This window comes from Silurus aristotelis, assembly GCF_946808225.1.
Source record: "Silurus aristotelis genome assembly, chromosome: 17".
Taxonomy (NCBI): domain Eukaryota; kingdom Metazoa; phylum Chordata; class Actinopteri; order Siluriformes; family Siluridae; genus Silurus; species Silurus aristotelis.
Window position 1 is genome coordinate 23523279 of NC_139590.1, and position 21474 is coordinate 23544752.

At 39.3% G+C, this 21474-nt stretch overlaps 2 protein-coding genes across 2 annotated transcripts in view; one reads left to right on the plus strand and one right to left on the minus strand.

Moving 5' to 3' along the window:
- Positions 1–19786, minus strand: part of tmem114 (transmembrane protein 114) — a 20594-nt gene extending 808 nt beyond the window's left edge. Inside the window, exons 1-5 of the mRNA XM_083566581.1 lie at positions 17070–19786; positions 15811–16429; positions 15326–15403; positions 1713–1850; positions 6–231 (exon numbers count right to left, since the gene is read on the minus strand). Coding sequence (XP_083422707.1) covers positions 6–231; positions 1713–1850; positions 15326–15403; positions 15811–15988 — 620 coding nt within the window. The 5' untranslated portion in view covers positions 15989–16429; positions 17070–19786. The remainder of the gene's footprint in view (positions 1–5; positions 232–1712; positions 1851–15325; positions 15404–15810; positions 16430–17069) is intronic.
- Positions 18134–21474, plus strand: part of mettl22 (methyltransferase 22, Kin17 lysine) — an 18016-nt gene continuing 14675 nt past the window's right edge. The window contains 2 exon segments of the mRNA XM_083566561.1: positions 18134–18257; positions 19479–19611. Of these exon segments, the coding sequence (XP_083422687.1) occupies positions 18234–18257; positions 19479–19611 (157 nt within the window). The 5' untranslated portion in view covers positions 18134–18233.

Sequence of the window (21474 nt, forward strand, 5' to 3'; positions counted from 1 at the left end):
TGCACCTGTCCTGGTCTCGGTGCATGAGCTGGCCCAGGCGAGCTGACGTGAGCAGGAACGTGACGGCCGTGATCAGCTCGCTAATGAAGGAAATGGCTGCGAAGGCCAGAGACCAACCAAAATAGATGTCAATGTCTTCCAGAGTCTTGCGTCCAGAGATACACACGGCCTCTCGGAAGGCAGCTGCAGAGTAGGCTACGTACACGCAGATGCCCGTTAATGTAATCACGGCTAGACGGAGTAAAAAAAATATCAATTCATTTTGCTATGTAGCCAGTATGACATAATATCAACAGTGTGGTAGGACATTCTCTTTTTTTGGTTTGTTTTCACTCTCAGTTACAAGATCTACATTTTTGTAGCAAATATTAACATTTGTGTCTTCATCATACAATACGTTTCAAATCTAGTAGGCATTTTTTGTGGATCCGGGAAAAGTCTTCATGTATTATGATTTGACTTTTTTAACTAATCACAACCATGACACCTTTTCAAAACATCAGTATAGTCCATCAGAATACAGATATAGCCTCAAATACATCCCAGAACACTACCATAGCCAAGCAGAAAACATTTATGGATTCCAGAATGCATCCCAAAAGACAAACTGTAGTTCCCAATACATCCCAAAATACCACTCTAGTCAAGCGAATACAAGTATTTACCCAATATACATGTCAACATTTTCCTACATCCAATCAGCATACTGTTAGACCTCAAAATCCACTGTATGGCTACAGTTTTGTGGACACCTGACCAAATAATGTTCCCATTTTGCTATTTTGTAATTATAACTTCTGCTCTTCTGGGAAGATGTTCCACTACATTTTGTGGAGGTTTGTGCTCTTTAGTAAAGTCAGGTAGTGATGAAGATGAGAAGGTGAGAAGGTCTGGGGTTCACATTCATCACAAAGATGTTAAGTTTAGTAGTTCTATAGCAGGAGATCTTTCATTCCAACCAGGGTAAAGCAGATCTTCATGGAGCTGGCTTTGTGCACAGGTGCATTGTCGTGCTGGAACACATTTGGCTCTCGTAGTTCAAGTGAAGGGAAAATTTCATTCTACCGCATCCATCTTTAAAGTAGTGATAAAGGTTTTGGGAAGCACCACTTCACTTATGGCTACAGAGGTCAGGTGTTATAGTGTATATCTATATAAAGTATATCTGCAAGCCCCGGCCAGTGAGAACACACCTAGATAATCATAACAACAAAGTGGTTATCATCCTACGATTCTACAACTCAAGAACTGAGTAATAAATGCATTTATTAATATGATAATTTTTATGCTAATACCAGAATTTATTCATTCAGTTATTCCTACTTTGGAATATTGATTTGGAATAATGAAGTACTTGTAAATTCATATGTGATATCACAAATAACATGGCGTTGAACTACACAAAGCTGTGAAATAAATCACCAAAATATGACCATTCACAAGAAATACTGTGATATGATATTTACATATTCATGAATTTTTACTTCTTCATTCATTCACTGATTCCTGTTCCATTATCTGTTACCTGTTTCAATGATGTTTGACCTGAGCACTGCATGCTACGAAAAGGCTTTGATTAGTGGTGTGTGTGTGTGTGTGTGTGTGTCTGTGTGTGTGTGTGTGTGTGTGTGTGTGTGTGTGTGTGTGTGTGTGTGTGTGTGTCAAGCATGACCTAGCCATCATTAGGAAGCTGTAAGTGTGAGGAAGCTCACCGCCGCTGAGTAGAAGCAGTCCAGTGGCAAGAAGAAGACGATGGGCTCGAGCCAGGATGCTCATGACTCCCATCATCCCTCCGATAAAGAGCACAATCACACTAAGGGGCAGCAACACGATGAAGGTCGCCTGCATGTCTGTAAGAGATCGATCATAATAATACTACTATTAATAATAAATAAGGGTACAATTATAATTTTTTTAACAAGAATACTTTTCATAAACAAAACCGATTAAACGTACCAGAATTCACAAAACTACAAACATAAACATAAGTACATAAACGTAGAAGTAAATAGAAGAACACAGGAATTAAATCATTTAACACTAAATGCTGCAACAAACAAGTACGTTCACTAAAATGTCTAATTATACTGATGATATGCTTGTTTTGTTTTTTATTGTTTCTGTGTAATTGCATCATTTTGCTAAATATTTGTTACTACAGTGGAGGACGAACCATGCAGTTGAGTTAAAGTAGAGATTCACTCAGTGCTATGATTTATTATAACTATAATGTTCCTATTATCAATTTATCACAAGACTTTTTACTTAATCACCTCAGTTTATGTGAAAAGACTCGCATGTGACTCTCAGCACACTGATCTATTAATAGAATGATATTAATTAGTCGAACTGATTATTATCATGAGCCCAAAACCAACTACATCAAACGAGGTCACGTGTGTTGTGTCGAGTTCGAGTCTGGAGTTTCTTCATCATTTATTCCTCTCTAAATGTTCTGCTTGATGTTGAACTGATGCTGAACTGTATGTTGGTGATCAGTAGATGCACCGAGCGCCGATCTGAACATAACCAAACGTGAGCTCGACCCTGATTGGTGACTCGCTACGTGTTTGAGCAGTTATGTTTTTATCCTCGTAAATAAAAAAGAATGACTGATCCTTCAAAATGTAGTGAAGTTACAGTAAGTGTCAAAAATTTTAACACTTCATTAAAGTACAGATACATGAAAAAGCTACTTAATTACAGTAACGAATTACATTTACTTCTCCACTGTCCAACACTGCTCAAATACATGCTTAAACAAATCTGTGCACCCTTGTTCTCCATAACCTCCAAAACCTTCTCGCTAGATTTCCAGGAGTTTATGTTTAAACTTCCACAAGAACAAAAAAGAGGAGTTTTTAACCACTGCTTTCAACATGTTTCAATCTATCAATATATTTTGTATGTTGTTCTCCCGATGCCACAGCATCTCGTTTGGAACAAAGGTCCAGACTCTGACCTGGGCTTTCCAACAAGTGTATTCGCTGTGAAGGTGATTTAGTGAGGAGCTGGTGGATTGTTTTTGTGCTGCTCTGCAGGAAACACGCATACAGCAGCTGGCAAATTGGGCAAAGTAAGTGATTACAACGCAACAGTTTCCCTTTCTCAGCTGGTGGTGATTTTATAAGTGATGAAGGACCAGAGGAAAACAAAGGCTGAGCGATCGCTGGAGAAAGAGCATGAAATGTTCTAAAGTCTGCCTGCTTTTTCAGCTCTGAAGGGGAAAAATGCACCAAGATGTCAACCACTTCCACAATGACAGACCTTTCTTCTTAACACAATACACGCATGCAGCAAGTAGCAGCTGTTGCTCATCACGAACATTTCTAAAAAATTGCTTTTCCTCCATCTGGCCATCGATATTGGATGTTATCTTGGAAAAATGCTGATTTCATTAGAAAACTCGAGAACAGAGTTACTGTTGTATAGTGATAAATCTCAAGAGATACCATATTGAACAAAATGATCAGGAAAGATGAACCTGTTTAGGAAGGAGACTAAAATGCAGATGAAGTCGCATCCGATTTTATTCTTCTTGCCAGAGGAGGGAAGTAATAAAGTACAAATACTTCGAAATACTTAGATTTTTCTGGTATCAGTTTTTTACTTCACTATTTATATTTTGGACAACTTTTTACTTTCACTCATTAAATATTAAGTAAGAAGTCTGGGGTTAATGTGGATGAGACAGAGGGAGTCAGTGATCTGAACATGAGTGAGAACTGAGACATTCCTGATCACCTGATCATCATCATCTTTCCTCTGCTTGTGTTCTATATGGTGGATCTTCAGTCTGGATACATTCATTAGGTAACAATATTTGTAATTAATTTTGTATTAATTTATTAATTAGGGCTGTCAAAATTAACCCGTTAATAACGTATTAACGCAAATTCTGTTTGATGATTTTTATTAAAAGTGTAAATAAATAAATTGAAAGGAGGCGAAATTAACACCTGCAGCGTTTATTCACAAAGTCCTTTCCTTACTCAAATATATATAAAAAAAACTCCACCAACATTTTTGATCGTACAGATAAGAGCAATGCATCATTCGAATCTCAAATCAAAATCAAATCGAATCTGTAAAGGGTCTACATTTATTTGTGTAACAACAAAACGCTGTGCTTTTTTAAAAATAAAGAAAACAGACAGGGGGCGCTCTCTGCCATCTTTCCACAGACAAATAAAACAACTTGAATCTCAGTAACTATTTGGCTCACAGATATTAAAAATATATATAAAAAAGGCTCGAAATGTCTACTTTTAATTAAACCAATCCACAAAACAAATATTCTCTGATGATTTGATCATAATAAAAGTTAGAAGAGGTACAGGTTCTCCGGTATCACCTCATTAACCGTCCCTGTGGAAACCTAGCAAAGGTTCCGTTTGGTGTCCTGGTTTACGTACATGTAGTAGTAATAACTACTTTTTACTTAAGCACATGTCAGAACCCAAACTTCTTTACTTTAACTAGAATACAACCGTGTAGTCAGAACTTTAAAACATTAGCATCTGTACTTCTACTTAAGTGAAGGACTTTTGCTGCCTCTGGTTTTTGCACATCTGGAAAGATTATTGAATATTTTGCGTGTTATAAAAAGCAAGTTGAAAAACCTGAGGTGAACATATACTGTAGGTCTGAATGGACGAGTTTAAATCTCAGAAATGCCACAGCCATGTTTCTGATTGGGATGGATGGCATTCTTTCTTCTTATCTCTCTCTCTCTCTCTCTGTCTCTCTTTCTCCCTCCCTCTGTCTCTGTCTTGTCAGTCACAGAAAAGCTGAGCAATTGTAGGCATTTTTTGAGACACCTGTTATTTGAGCAGAAGATGGTGAATAGCATTTTCCTCTGAGGTTTCTATCCTGCCCAGTGATGCAGCATTGGAAGCAAATGATTATTTTTGTGTCTCGTGGAAGGACATGTCTGAATTCACTCTCTGTGGGTGTAACTAAATTAGAGAAATGGGTAAAAAATAATTAATAATATATATAAGAGAAAGCCAGAGAATCAATGTTTATTCATCAATTCATTGATTTCTACGTTGTGGTTTTGTGACCTAATAATGATTAGGCTCAACTTGTGCAGTTCCGCCGTCTACAGCAGGTTTATAACGAAGGACAGAGCAGTCGGTTTGTGTAAAATGAGGTGCGTTTAGTACAGGAAAAAAAAATCCGGCGACTTAAAAACACCATGTATATGGAATTCCTACGCGCATCAGAAAAACTCAGCATGAGCTAATGATCCTATGAAGTCTGAAAACAAATTTTTGTGTGTCCCCGAAGAAATACACAAAGTCCTTAAAACCCAGTCCTTCAGCAAGAAGCAGGAACACAGACTGCCTCCTCTAAAACACTCACAGGAAGCCAGCAGGCACACATGGCAACCGGCAGCAGCTTGCTGAGCAAATTGAACAAATGAAGTGCTGTGAAAGTCACCATTCCAGTTCCAATTATCATCCTGGGTGAATTTAACCATGACACAACAAATGAACTTCCCAATTATGCAGCTCATTAGGGGCTTAAAACTCTAGATTAGTGATAATCAAGACCCTGCTTCATGCATCCCTGTTTTTCCAACTGCATTCAACATGAATTTGAGATGTTTCACTTGTTTGAGATTCCTTCCCTTACAGAAAAGTCTGAAGAACGTCACGTTTATAGATGTCTTGTGCAATTCATACAGAGCAGAATTTACTCTTAATGTTGCTACGACAGCGTGATGCATCCCTTTAAGTAGCTAATGTGAGGTTCCATACGATCGGGAAGAATTAACGTCGGTGGTGGACGAAGTGCACAAACCATGTAGTTGAATCAGAGATACGAAAGATCAAACATTATTCCAGTACAAGTGAATGTGCTCCATTTAAACTTTTGCTTGAGTAAAAGTATTAAAGTATGCAAAGTAATGTTCCTATTATCATTTCTGTCACATAATCAATTTATGTGAAATGTGACCCTAATATTAATAGAATGATATTAATGACTCACACACTGATTGATTTCTATTGAAATGATCATGAGACCAAAACCTTCAAAAGAATGGTGTAATTAAGGTCACGTGTGTTGATTATTCCTCTCTAAATCTTCTGCTTGCTGTTGAACTGTATATAAATATGAAGTGTTTTCTAAAAACCCTCAAATCTACCAAAGCAGTGACAATCGAAATGGAGAGAGAAAAAAATTTATAAATAAATAATGAGACAGAAGGTTATAGTGACTCAAGCAGCCCATTTAATGGTTAAGCGATTACAACCCAACCATGCTAACTCCATCTCCAGCCTTTCTCCCAAGTCCGAATGCTTTAATGGAGATGCGATATAATTGCAGAAATCTTGTTTTCAGCGGTCTCCTCTCCATTATGCATTGTCCTATTACCACATCCCACATACAAATGGAGGGGAATTAAAATTTAAAAACACCCGGCTGGGGCTACATTGTGTTTAGCACAAAATAAACCGTATTCTTTTCGCTTAGGTAATTAGGCAGCCTTCTAATAACCAACACACAACTATAACCACAGATACACCACAGAGCTGGAGAATTCTGGATTGGCCAGAAGGTGATCATTTTCTAAAACAGCAGCTCTTTCATCCAAAACAGTCATTCATTACCACACACAGGGGTTTGAAGCATGTGATCTGCTCATAAAGACGAAACCAGCTGATACGGGTCCTATCTGTTAAAGTCTTCTTGCTTTTTTCCCCTTCCTCTTCTTCATAACTGTCTCACCATTATCACTTGTTCTTTTTTCTTACTGCGTCCACTAAAGAAACTTTTGAAAGATGTTGTTAAATATGTGAACATGACGTTTTCTGAAATGAAATGGTTCTGTGATGCATTGCATCATCAGGGATAGTAAGAGTTACTCTGTGTTGATTATTTATCTGTGACAGCATTTTCATCTCTACTTAATCGAAAAGTGATTTCGTGAACACATTCGTGAGCCCATTTTAACTCTGAATACCAGCTAATATTTAATATTCATTAGGAGAGCCTTTTGTTCATTAATATTCATTAGGAGAGCCTTTGTTCATTAATATTCATTATCTGCATACCAATGAAAGCGCTTACGGTGTGACCACATTTCTGTAGTATTTACTCTGCTTATTCTTTCATTTATAAATCCACGATTGTGCGTTCTGGATGAGGAACACACACCACCTCGTGTTTTATTGATTTAATAAGTAATACGTTTACTAAGTAGGTAAGTAACTGAGACAATATGGATTGAAATGATCGCAGTTGTCAATTGGCACATAATTCACTTAATATCGTTAATATCGTGTTCCGATCCGAATAGTCGTTTTTTTCCCCATCCTTCTTTTTTTCACCTCGTTGATGTCGTGTGTAACAAAAAAAAACGCAGAGTTAATTAAAACAGGGATCCCCGAACATCCAATTATGTGCTTCGATAACGTGACTGAGTGAGGCACCGTGTGTGAGAGAAGTCGGTTTAAAGCATAACTTCATTATTCTCCAGCCAAACCTCAGCTAACAGATCTGTATTTGTAGCTTGATTACCACAGGATTTGAACCCTTTTCACTAAGAAAAGAACAGAAGGCTAACGGGTGAATGGTGAATTCCAATGGTAAATGCTAAGAGTATGTGATAACAGCTCATGCACGAGACTGGACAAGTTGTAAGGAGATCGTTGCCATTAAATCCGATATTATAGTTTTAACTCCAAATTTTCTATTCCTTCACACATTTCGGTGGAGTTTGCAGTTTCTGTATTCCACCAAAGCCGTTCTTCACTGGGAAAAACAATTTAGATACTTTAGATAACGATGATGCTGAACAATCCGTGAGAATTCTCTTAAAATGCACTCGTCTAGCTGATCATTTTTACACGATTCTGGACCTTTGACCATCACACCTTTATGTGGATCTTCCCCAAAAACGTATCTTTGTACTCTCTAGACTTAAAATTTTTTGTTCCTCGAACAAGGAAGATGTGCCAGAGCGCACAAAGCTCTCATAACCTCCACTGACCACCTTTGGGATGACGAGGAATTTCCTCACCTCCACCAAAATCACTCACATCTCACTAATGCTCTAGTAGATGAAGTAAAATTTATGTCATCAGCCACAACCCAAAATCTTGTGGAAAACCTTCTCAGAAAATTGGAGCTTATAGCAGGAATGGGGATTGAATCTGGAATGAGATGTTCAGCAAGAGCGTGTGGATGTAAATGCAGTACTTTTGCCCATTTAGTGTGTATCAGATAGTGAATCGTGTGCAAAAACGTGTCATGGATGCCACTTTGGCTGGTGTTACTGGCAGTCTGAGGCAGTGTGGTGATATATTTCCTGAAACACACATTTACACACGCATTTCAGCCGTCTATTTAGAACTACACAAAGTAGAGATCACACACAAAAGCCCACTTTTTGTCATAAGGAAATGCATCTTCTCAAATACATAAAGCTCGTAACGCTCACATCAGCAGCTTAAGTGTGTGTAAAGTGTGTAATAGAACTTGGGACACTTGGGACATTGACAGCAGTAGGTTGACCTGTGTACCATGGCTCCAAGAGAAATAGACCTCATAAAGTGACCCTGTGAATATTATATATGTCAGTATTCCAAGCAGGTGCCCAACATAATGATCATAAATGTCACGGTGTCCCCATTTCCTGTGCACATTACCCTCACTGTGAGATCTGTGAAATATTATTGCAGCGTTTCTGTAAATTCCTCTAGTGAATGACTCGCCGTCTCTCCGTCTACACTTTATCACGCTGCTGGATGTCCTATTAAACTGATGCTAGAGCCGAGAGCGGGCGCAATAATAACCAAACTGGATTAGTTATGGGGGGTTTTGAAACGAGGCAGATTATTGGAACTGAGGATTCTGTATCCTCAGGGAGAATTCATAAATATATAACACAGGAACAGGCAGAACCGGTAACGTTTCAAATAGACTATAGATACAAACGCATTCGAGTTTCTATAGTAACAATTTTATCGACTCAACAATATCAACAGAACAGAAAAATTGTTTTTATTATGGTGCTGTTTATATAAGGAGATCTTTCATAACATTTATGGAAGGAGTCTCCAGTGTCAGAAGTAAATCTGTAGCTACTTTTTCTTTGGATTGTGGTTCTTAAAGGTGAAACACACAAGTGTCATATCTATAGACATTTTTCCCAGAACGTCCTCACAAACTCCTGGTGTTGGGTCGTGACCTGGTGGTTGAAGACCACTAATTTAGCTCATCAATAGATTTTTTTTTTTTTTTTTCAATCAAACCTCAAATATTTCTTTCTTCTGACTTTAAATATTTTATTCATTTCTTCTCTAGAGTCATTTGAATTCCATGTGAGATTTATGTCCTAGTGACTTAGATCTGTTGTTGCTCCTGACCTTTCCTCAGGTTCTCTGCTAAAAAGCATCATGATTAAAGCCAGACCCACCGCTTATTGTAGACGCTGATCAAAAGCAAAACTTTTATTTTGAAGTAGGCTTGAGATTCTCTGCACTGCTCCTCACGTTCCAGCCTGCGGATAAAGTGTGTGTCCTGTTTGGACCAGCGGTTTGTTTAATTTCCAGTCGTTTGATGTGCGAGATGAAAAAGAAGAAAACCTCAAAAGGAGAAATTCTTTTATAAGAACGAAACTACGCGACAGGAGGAAGAAGAAAAAAGAGCAATCAATATCACGTTTAAAATCTGCAGAACAGTGGCCGTGATGCAGAGCTGAATTTGATTGCGATCTTTTTCGGAAGGAAAAGACATTCCGGCTAATGTTTAATACCACTATGTCAGTTCAGACGAGCCGTTGCAAGCAAGTAGAACTGATTGGACACATTAATACGGGCTGAGCTCGGCTGGCATTTCTGCTTTTTGGTGAAAGAAACAGAGGAAAGTGTTGAGGATCGTATTGTTAGTTGTAACCTGTATGAATTATTAATGAGAATCTGGACACACTGGTAGCTCAGTGGTTAAGGTTCTGGGTGAACCTCTGTGCTTCAGGGGCGGTGTATCATGACCCTGTGCTTTGACCTCCAGTTTCCAAGCAAGCTTTGATTGGTGAAGTAGGAATTTCTATTCTATTCTATTCTATTCTATTCTATTCTATTCTATACACTGGTGCAAGATCGAGATTGAGTCATATGTCCAAAGGAACCTGAAGAAGACGCTCCAGTCAGTTATCATCATGTTTAAAGCCTCTTTGTGGGAATTGTAAATAAATGTGAATCAGTCTGCATCAATCCTGTTAAAGAAGTGTGTTAGTATGATGAGATGAATGAGACAAAACGTTTAAACTCACTCTCACTTATTCACTCGATCCCGTAAAATCTGTAAATTCTCAGCGCAGGCATAAATTCCACGCGGTCAAATAAAAACTACTCGCGCTCTAATTAAAAACGGCTGCTGAATAACAGACGCCTTAAAATGAACATCACAATTTGTTATTTTATGTAGATGTAAGGTAGTTGCCTAGTTGCACCACTAGTTGGCACTAATGTGTTTTCTGTCGTATTCGGATGTTTGCAATTTATATCTTTTTGTCCCTGGAAAGTCGTGTGTGTGTTTCCTGGTAATGGGAGAGTGGCATCGCGGAATAAATGCTCCGATATTTTAATGAACGTTTTTTTCATATATTCTCCCTCTGTGAACATATTTCCACCCTTTATTATCTCCCGAAAATCTGCCAAGAGTTGTTGAGTTTAAAGACTGTAACAAGTTCAATTTTGTTCTCCTCCACTTTCTGCAGCAGTTCTGAAATTGTTCTATTCTGTTCATCTCCAGCTGGGAACTTCTCAGCAAGTGCTGTGTGCATTGTTTGGAAATGTAATTTGACTTTTTTAGTCGTTCGCCGAATTCTCACAACAAAACAAACATGCCGGGGGCAGGCAGGCGTCGGTGGCAGTGAAAGCAAATAAATCTGAAATAAGAATCAGAATTAAACTCTCTATTATCATCTGCGGGAAGGAGACAAGGGATATTATAATTTGATCGACAAAATATTAAAACTTTATTTTCGGTGTTGCATCTGTTTCCTCAAATGCCAAGATAAAAGGTTGTTCCCTGTAGGTTCACCATTTCCCCTACAATTTAATGTACAGTTTTCCCTTATTAGTGTAGAATTATTCAGTAATATATTACAGTAAAGCTGAGAGAAAGATGCAGGATTAGAGTGAGGATTGTACATGTTAAGAGCTCTGTGTGTGTGTGTGTTCACTTGTTTTTTTACGTGTTGAGGTGAATAAAAAAAGAGCGATCAGTAACAAATGAAAAGTCGTGAACAGCAGAACAGCAGTGGTGATGCAGAGCTGCAGTTTGATTGCTCGGTTTTTCGGAATAAAAAGCCGTTCCAGCGATTGTCTCCGAACTGCGTGAGGTCAGATGAGGTGTTGCAATGGGCTGGATTTGATTGAACACATTAATACTGGATGAGCTCAGCAGGCTTTTTTAGTGAAAGAAAGATAGGAACGTGTTGAGGATAGCGGCTGTTAGGGGGTCTGTTACGGAGAGAATCTGGTGTGCGAGGGATCCGAGGAAGAAGAGGTTTATCATGTTTAGAGGCGCTTTTTAATGGATGAAGCTTGATTCCTGTGCTTGTCGGGTGGGCGGCAGTCTGATGTAACCCTTAATCAAGCTCTTATGCAATCACCAGACACGCTGTGTGGAGATGAAGAGCCCGGGATTATTTGTAGAAGCATCTAATGCAGGTGTTCCAAAACATCGGCCAAAATACAAAATGGGACGCCAGACTTTTCCAGCCATCTGCGGTTCTTCCACAAACTTGGAGGCACACAATTGTGCTGGACGTCTTTAAATGTAGTAGCATGGCGTTCTCCCTTTACTTCAACTAGGAGCCCAGAACCTGTTCCAGCATGACAATACTTGTGTGCACAAAGCCAGCTCCATGAAGATCTACTTTACATGGGATGGAGTGGAAGATCCTCACTTTACTAACACCCTTGTGACTGAATGAATTTCCACAAATCTCCATAAAATCTAGTGGAACATCTTTCCAGAAGAGTGCAGATAAGAGCAAATGGAGACTAAACGTGGACCGGAATGCTCAAAAAGCACATACAGTAAAACTCTATTGTACGAGCAACTAATAGTACGAGCAAACGAAGATACAAGCAACCCGTCGGGCAAAATTTGACCCTATTTTGCGAGCAAATTTTCGAAGGCACGAGTGTAGCATCAGTCGCTTAGTCGATGACGTATCGCTCGGTCGCTCTCGTTGTTCCGTGCAGCAAAAACGTAACTTTTTTTTATTGTGTTATATTTTTATTTCATTAGAAATCTTGAAAAATGTCTCTCAAGAAAATCAGTGATGGTGCTGGGAAAAAGAAAGTAAATAGAATTACCATGGAAACCAAAAAGGTTATGAGCGTGGTGCGCGTCTCACACTCTCAATCATCCACTACCACACTGTGTATTTGCTTGTTAAAATAGGCTACAAATACTTTTTTTTACTGTACACTTTTGGTATTATAGTGTGTATGTCTGGAACGGGTTCAAACATCAGAATTCTTGTCTGTTATCTGTATGTTTTGTTTTGTAGTTTCACCTTAACGTTACAAGCTGTTTAATATTATTATTACTAGTAAATTTAATGTAACAGCACGTCATAGATTGTATAAATATATAATATTCAGTAAAGTGTGTAAATGGAATGAAGGAGTTTAAAGGGTTGACCGTGTGGTCTGTGATGCACATGAGTCACTGATGTGTGTGTTTACATGCTGATCCCCTCATCGGTTATGACGTCAAGAAGCGTCCCGTTTTTGTTAATGCGTGTGTAATGAAATGTTTCTGCTTCTGGCTTTTTTTAGAGGCTTATAAGTTGCTCGGAAAGAAATGAAATATTTCTACAAATTACCAGCAAATTATAAATCAAAACGGGGAGGTGCTTAAGTGCACTTAAAGGGATACTCCGGCTTTTTTCAGCTTGATTGCCATCCAAAAGTGTGTTGTTACTATTCCACTTTCCGTCACAGAGAAACTCACAAACTCACTTATAATAGAAGTCTGGTCGTGAAATTCTGTAGAAAGATCAGATTCATTATTTAATAAGTGTTTGCATGTTATGTAGACTTCCAGAAGCGAGGCTCTGATGGCGTATGGATGCGACAAAACTTGCAGGAAAGCTGCAGGAGGAAACCACGTGGAGGTTCAGCTTCAGGGTGGTGACTTTGTGCTGCATCCCTGAGTGACTCCCGCACACTACATGATCTTCACAATCTCAGAATGACTGACCTGCTCACACTCCTATCACTTATAGTCAGTGGTTACGCTCACAGAGATTTACACACTGCACAACATTTCACCTCTGAAGATCCTCTTGACTGATTGATCTATCACGTGGAATAAGAGCGAGAGAAGAGAGAGGAAATGTGGACGCAGGATTGTGGAAGCGAAGACGTGGGTCGCATGTAGTGAAAAGAAGAGTAGCAATTTCTCTTCTATGTTTTTAGATTTTTGTTCTATTTTTGTTGGTGTTCGATTTAAAATATTGCGCTTTTATTTTGTTCTCAATCTTCAACACATTTGGTTTGAATCTGGTTTCTTGTCGACCATCTAACCAGCCACAGAACCACTTACACAGTCCCAGGAACTGAATCTAAATATTTACAGCTCAACAATCAGTTGCAGTCTAAAGAAATCTCACGGAGGCGCGTGAGCAACAAAACAGGTCATGACGGAAATCGGGGGTTAAATTGCGTGATCTATTCTAGGCTTAACAAACACCGACTTTATCGTTAACATCATAGACGCAAATCAAAAGTTCCCTCGAATCGAATTTATTCAATACTGATTCGCAAAATAGGATCAAATGCAGCAAGGTTTTAAATCGACCTCGAATATTTGATGCAAATATGTTAACTTTTTGACCTTTTTGTTTTACTTAAAACTCAAATTCAACATATTTGCATATATGCATATATTTGCATATAAGCTTGTGAAAATAGTTTACTGTGACAAGCTGACGTTGTTACACCACTATTCACAATTTAATTTGAATAAGAAGATTATTATAAACTACTAGTACATTATTACATCACACATCTTCTAGAAATTATAATTTAATTGTAATGAAACGTTTTTTAACTTAATGTAGCGTTTCCTTACATTTAATACTTTTTATGCACCGTCTTTTTTCTTGGAAACAGGTTCGGATCATAAAGAGTGTATATTTCCTGCTACAAAGATCTACAACGTCCTTCAGGTTCTCCAGGTCCCACACTTGAACCTTGAGTGGCGCCGCTGAATCTCTAGGATCTCTGATTCACTCAAGCACTCCGTTGCTGTTCATCTCCACTCAGTGGAGTGTTTTCCTGCGTTATTTACCCAAAATAAAAGACGCTTCAGTTTCTTTGCTAGCTTTGTATGTTGGAGACAGAGGTCATGAGGTGATTGGAGGAAAAAAGAAGATAAGTGGGATGAGATTTTAGTCAAATCCAAGGCTGATTGTTTTCTGAACCACTCGCTGTGTTTTTTTAAGAGACGAGAGGAAACCGAGAGACATGAAGACTGAAACACCAGCTCTGGAGAAAACCCTGGACCCTGATGCTCTGCAACTACAACCAAAAAATCTTCACAAATCCTCCTGTTTACTGTAAAAGACAATATACACTACTGTTTCCTACTAGATACCCCACGCTAAACCGATGTCTGCATACGAGCTCACTGTGAGAATTACACGACATTCAGATCTTCATTTATTCTCAAAACCTTGTTACAGACTCAGCATTCCCCATGGGCTGAGATGTTCCTCATTATCTGGAGGAAAACAATTGAAGAGAGATAATCAATGACCATCAAAGCGGTGTGACGTGACCTGACCCACCAAAGTCAATTATTTTCCAATAAACACACACATGTTCGAAATGAGATTATTTCTGGACTCAGAAACTCCTAAAAGCGACGCTGGAAGTACATGACATTATTACAGCATAATATGAAAGAAGGATCAATTTCTTTTTTTTTTCCTGTAGAAAAATATCCTCCTGCACCAAATTTTATTATCAAGTATTAAACAAACAAAAAAAAAGCCTGGATCATCAAGCACAAAGAGGAGCACATTTTCATCTCAGGTTTCTGATTATCGCCAAAGGATCGTTAGATCGGTGCCGCGGCAACGGGATTTTGTATTTTTTTTTTTATTAGTGTGCAATATTTTGTAACAGTTCCTCCATTATTACTTTCCGCTGATGAAACACTGATATGCATCTACATGCTGCCAGCTTCGCTTTTGTCTGACTGTGTTTATATATATATATATATATATATATATATATATTAGATTTATAGATTAGATATCAATTTTAGATTAAAAATTACTTACTTAATATATGCCTCTGAGAATCTGTGAAGTTTCCTTCATTTCCAAAAGGGTTTATGAAGGTCTGGCACTGATGCTGAACTGCAAAAACAAACAAATGTATAGATTTAAAGATAGATAGATAGATAGATAGATAGATAGATAGATAGATAGATAGATAGATAGATAGATAGATAGATAGATAGATAGATAGATAGATGGATGGATGGATGGATGGATGGATGGATGGATGGATGCTCCTACTAAACATTTTTGCTATAAATATTCAGCTTTATTGTATATCATAATAATATTATTATTAATAATAATAACAGCAATAATCGTTATTATTGTTATTATTATATATGTACATTTGAATTATTATTTTATCATTATTATTATTATTATACATTTTATTACTATTATTATTATTTATGCCAAACTTTTTCTTTTTTTTTTTTTAAATCCATCTAATCAACTCTGTGGATAAACGGAGTTAAGTGTCTTACAGTTGCAGGTCCTCCAGAGTCCGGAGTGAGAGCTGAGAGATGCGGATCTGTTGCTGTCTCTCTTCGAAGTGTCTATGATGTACCAGAAATCACTTCCTATAGCCACAATCAAACACACGAAGCTGAGGAACCCGAAGGCAGCGAGGAGAGCAGCCAGGCGGCTCAGAGTCAGCTCCATGATGGAGAAGGAGGAGAAGATGTTCACACTCACACAGCTGGAAGAAGATCACCTGCTCCTGCACGCGCATTCGGCTCACTGAGACCCGCGCGCATGGCAGGGTGCGGCTTTACAACTGCGCTGTCACCGCCAGGGGGCAGGGTTTTAAACACACACACACACACACGCACGCACGCACGCTACTACTACTACTATCACACATATACATACACACTCGCTACTACTACTACTACTACCATACTGTTTTACACACACACACACACACACACACACACACACACACACACACGCTACTACTACCACCACACTGTTTTACACACACACACACACACACACACACACACACACACACACACACACACACACACACACACACACTATATAGGTTAAGGTACATAGAGCTCCATCACACAACATAGAGCTCCATCACACAACACAGAGCTCCATCACACAACACAGAGCCACAGCACACAACACAAAGCCACATCACACAACACAGAGCTCCATCACACAACACAGAGCCACATCACACAACACAGAGCCACATCACACAACACAGAGCTCCATCACACAACACAGAGCCACATCACACAACACAGACCTCCATCACACAACACAGAGCTCCATCACACAACACAGAGCTCCATCACACAACACAGAGCTCCATCACACAACACAGAGCTCCATCACACAACACAGAGCTCCTTCACACAACACAGAGCTCCATCACACAACACAGAGCCACATCACACAACACAGAGCTCCATCACACAACACAGAGCTCCTTCACACAACACAGAGCTCCATCACACAACACAAAGCCACATCACACAACACAGAGCCACATCACACAACACAGAGCTCCATCACACAACACAGAGCCACATCACACAACACAGACCTCCATCACACAACACAGAGCTCCATCACACAACACAGAGCTCCATCACACAACACAGAGCTCCAACACACAACACAGAGCTCCATCACACAACACAGAGCTCCATCACACAACACAGAGCTCCATCACACAACACAGAGCTCCATCACACAACACAGAGCCACATCACACAACACAGACCTCCATCACACAACACAGAGCTCCATCACACAACACAGAGCTCCATCACACAACACAGAGCTCCATCACACAACACAGAGCTCCTTCACACAACACAGAGCTCCATCACACAACACAGAGCCACATCACACAACACAGAGCTCCATCACACAACACAGAGCTCCTTCACACAACACAGAGCTCCATCACACAACACAAAGCCACATCACACAACACAGAGCCACATCACACAACACAGAGCTCCATCACACAACACAGAGCCACATCACACAACACAGACCTCCATCACACAACACAGAGCTCCATCACACAACACAGAGCTCCATCACACAACACAGAGCTCCAACACACAACACAGAGCTCCATCACACAACACAGAGCTCCATCACACAACACAGAGCTCCATCACACAACACAGAGCTCCATCACACAACACAGAGCTACAACACACAACACAGAGCTCCATCACACAACACAGAGCTCCATCACACAACACAGAGCTCCATCACACAACACAGAGCTCGATCACACAACACAGAGCCACATCACACAACACAGAGCTCCATCACACAACACAGAGCTCCATCACACAACCCAGAGCTACAACACACAACACAGAGCTCCATCACACAACACAGAGCTCCATCACACAACACAGAGCTCCATCACACAACCCAGATCTACAACACACAACACAGAGCTCCATCACACAACACAGAGCTCCATCACACAACACAGAGCTCCATCACACAACACAGAGCTCCATCACACAACCCAGAGCTCCATCACACAACACAGAGCTCCATCACACAACCCAGAGCTCCATCACACAACACAGAGCTCCATCACACAACACAGAGCTCCATCACACAACACAGAGCTCCATCACACAACACAAAGCTCCATCACACAAAATGGAGCTCCATTGGTGTGTGGTGTAAATGTCTGTGATAGAGGGGAGAGAGACTTTGATGATCTTCTCAGCCGTCCTCACTATCTTCTGTAGGGTCTTGCGATCCGCTGCAGTTCACAAACCAGGCAGTGATGCAGCTGCTCAGGAAGCTCTCAATGGTCCTCCTGTAGAACTTGGTCAGAATTGGGGGAGGAAGATGGGCTTTCCTCAGCCTTCTCAGGAAGTAGAGATGCTGCTGGGCTTTCTTGCTGATGGAGCTGATGTTGAGTGATCAGGTGAAGTACTATTACTATTACACTGTTACACACACACACTACTATCACACTGTTACACATACACACATACTATCACTATCATACACACACATACACACACACACACTACTACTACTACTACTACTACTACTACTATCACACTGTTTTACACAGACATTAATTCGTCCTCTTTTTTCTTTTTTTTCTGTTCATTAATGTCCCTCTTTTTTCTACAGTTTTCTTACTTACTACCTTTCTGTGTAGTAAAAACTCTTGTATTTTACTACGTGTTGTGAGACAATGACAAATAACAGTTCATCTTAAATATTTAAAAATTCTTAGTTAATTGTCATATAATGTTGTGAAAATTTCAAGCGGAACCATTATGAAGATATTCGGTGCCCACACGGTCATTTCCTGCTGTAGCACACGTGTCCGCAGTCTTGCTAGTTTTTAAGCTCTGTTTTTAATCTCGACGCAGTTTCGAGGTCATGTTAAGGTACTAAAGGAACGCAGAACTTCATAATGAGTTATTTATCCAACTCGTTTTGTAGCTAGAAACCTAAAATAAACCTCAATCCGTGTCTGGGTAGCGGTTTTTCTTTGACTTATTACAGCAGGTGTGTTTTGGTGTCGAAGCCTAAATTCTACCTGAGTGTGTATAAGTGTGCACTATGTAGGGAGTGTCATCATGAAGTGTCCGGGCTTTCAAGTGCACTTAGTGTCCATGAGGAGGATATAATAGTATTGTACCCGATATGGGTGATTATTAGATTGTTTACGTTAAAGTGACTCGTGTTTTTTTTATGCTAATGTATGTTAATTTATGCACAGAAATCAATATATATGGTGATTGATATCAACTTTGAGTTGCTTTGCCACATGATCAGAGAGATATAAATCTCATTATACATTATTATATACATTGTCTGTTGGAAATGTACACATTTGAGTATTTCTCTCTCTCAGTGTTTCTCTATATTAACATGTCCTGTGTACTGTTTTATCTTTTTTAGCTTTCGAGTTGTTTTCCTGTTTATCTCTATATGTCATTTTATCAATTGTTTTAGTTCTCTATTTCAGAAACACATGCATATTTGTAGTTTATTCATGTATTACTTTTTTTTGTTAGTAGTTCTCTTTGTTAAAACTACTTTTTACATTAATTGTTTCTTTAGAAAACACGTTAATCATCTCAGTAAACGAGTGTTTTACTTTTTTTTGCTTTCTTCTCATTATCAGCCTCCAGGGGGACACAAAGCTGGAACCATGGACCAGGTCACCTTCCACTGTGACACCGTGCTCTCTGACGTGCACTTACTGCTCCCAAACGCTCGCCATCTAATGACTCGACTCAATAGCGTCGGACAGCCAGGTGAGACTTTTACAGATGTGCACATCTACGGTTCTTTGTATAGCCGCTGTTTCACATCCAGAGCAACTTATAATTGAGCAGTGGAGGGTTGAGGGCCTTGTTTAAGCACTTAGAAGTGGTAGCATGGTGGTGCTGGGATTTGAACTCATGAACTTCTGGTCCAGAGTGCAATGCCTTAACCACTGAGCTACCACTTTCCCATTCATTCATTAAACTCTGTATTCCGATTGGTCCAGCAGTCAGCGGCAAATCACAGCTTCCAGTTGAATTATTCCATCAGGTTCTTGTTTTAATAGTAAAAAGTCTTCAAGCTCCAGAGATTTATAATCATATTAATACTCGAAAGGGGAATTGTGATTTCTTTCGGTGTGACCTGGTTGTTGGTTCCAGTTTTTAGTGTTTCAGAATCTGTGGTTCTTGTGGGATTTTCACAAATCAGTGTGTGAAAATCGAAAAACCCGTCTGATCACGCAGGAGCAATAATGCCTTTTCGATGAGAGTTCACAGGAGAAGGAAGAACTAGTTGGAGTGAGTAACATGAAGGTTCTGATCACTCCTATAATCACACTCAACAGCCAGGGTGAGCGGAAAAGCATCTCAGAATCCTCAAGTGGAAATTGTGTTCACTTCCCTGTACACTGACTCTCACAAACCCAACAAATCAACATAAAACATCTCTGAATTAATCTGAGGTTGCCATCTGCTCTTTGGGAAAATCATTACATTAAACAGCGAACGCAGGCAAGAAGATGGACGAGGACAATGTGAGGTCAATGAAGGACCAAATATGGCTGAAGGACAAATACAATCCAGAAAAAATAAATTCTGTAAGAATTTTTTTCTATAAAATTCGATGTAAAGAAAGCGAGATTTCCACAGACCTCATGCTCGAGCTCTTGGCGTGGGCGTGTTTAGTTTCTTCAGCGGTATCGATCGCTGAATCTCTGCGTTCGCTTTTGTTGGGTGCAGTAGAAGAAAACGATTCAGCGCTTCTGGTCCAGATGTCCTGCAGAGACTCAGGAGTTATCAGAAAGCTGGTGAAAGAGTGCGGAGGTGGTCATTGTGTGAGGAATAAAACACAGCGGGGGGGGGGGGGGTGCTGTTATAGGAAAATAATCAGTAGCGTTATTCCTGCTGTTATTGTGTCTGTTTGTCTCAAAGTGTTTTCTTCATCTTACAACACAGCAGTTTACCCATGCTGATAATAGTGTACATATTAAAGAGCAAAACTTTTCATCCATTTATAGTTATCTTTTATATCATGGAGTGTCTGTGAAATAGGTTTTGCTTTAGAAATGATAAGAAACCTGCATTACAGGAAGGAGGGAGGAAATGAATCCGAATCAGCGATCTGAAATCTTTATTATTACAAAAAGAAAAAAAATGAATAATTCAAAAGAATGCCGAATTAATTATACAATAATTATGTATTAATTATTTAATTATATATAATTATAATAAAGATTTATAAGCAAACCAAGTAGTGAAAAATATCAATTTTCCTGTTTTGACATTTTCACGATATAAACATAAGTATTGGGACACCTGGTCTTTCCTGCCATATGTGGTTCTTCTCTAAACTGTTACCACAAATCTGGAGACACACAATTGTACAGGACATGTGCACAAAGTGAGCTCCATGAAGATCTCTTTCACATGGTTTGAAAAGCTCTTGAATGGTCTGCTATAGAGCTCTGATCTCATCCTTACTGAACACCTTTGGGATGAATGTGAACGCTGACTGCACCCCAGGCCTCAAACTTTTGGCATTATAGTGTATATAAACGATTATAATTATATATAAAAGATCAATAGTGAGGTTTTGTTATATTATGATTTATTTTTGTACGTTTTTGGAAATGG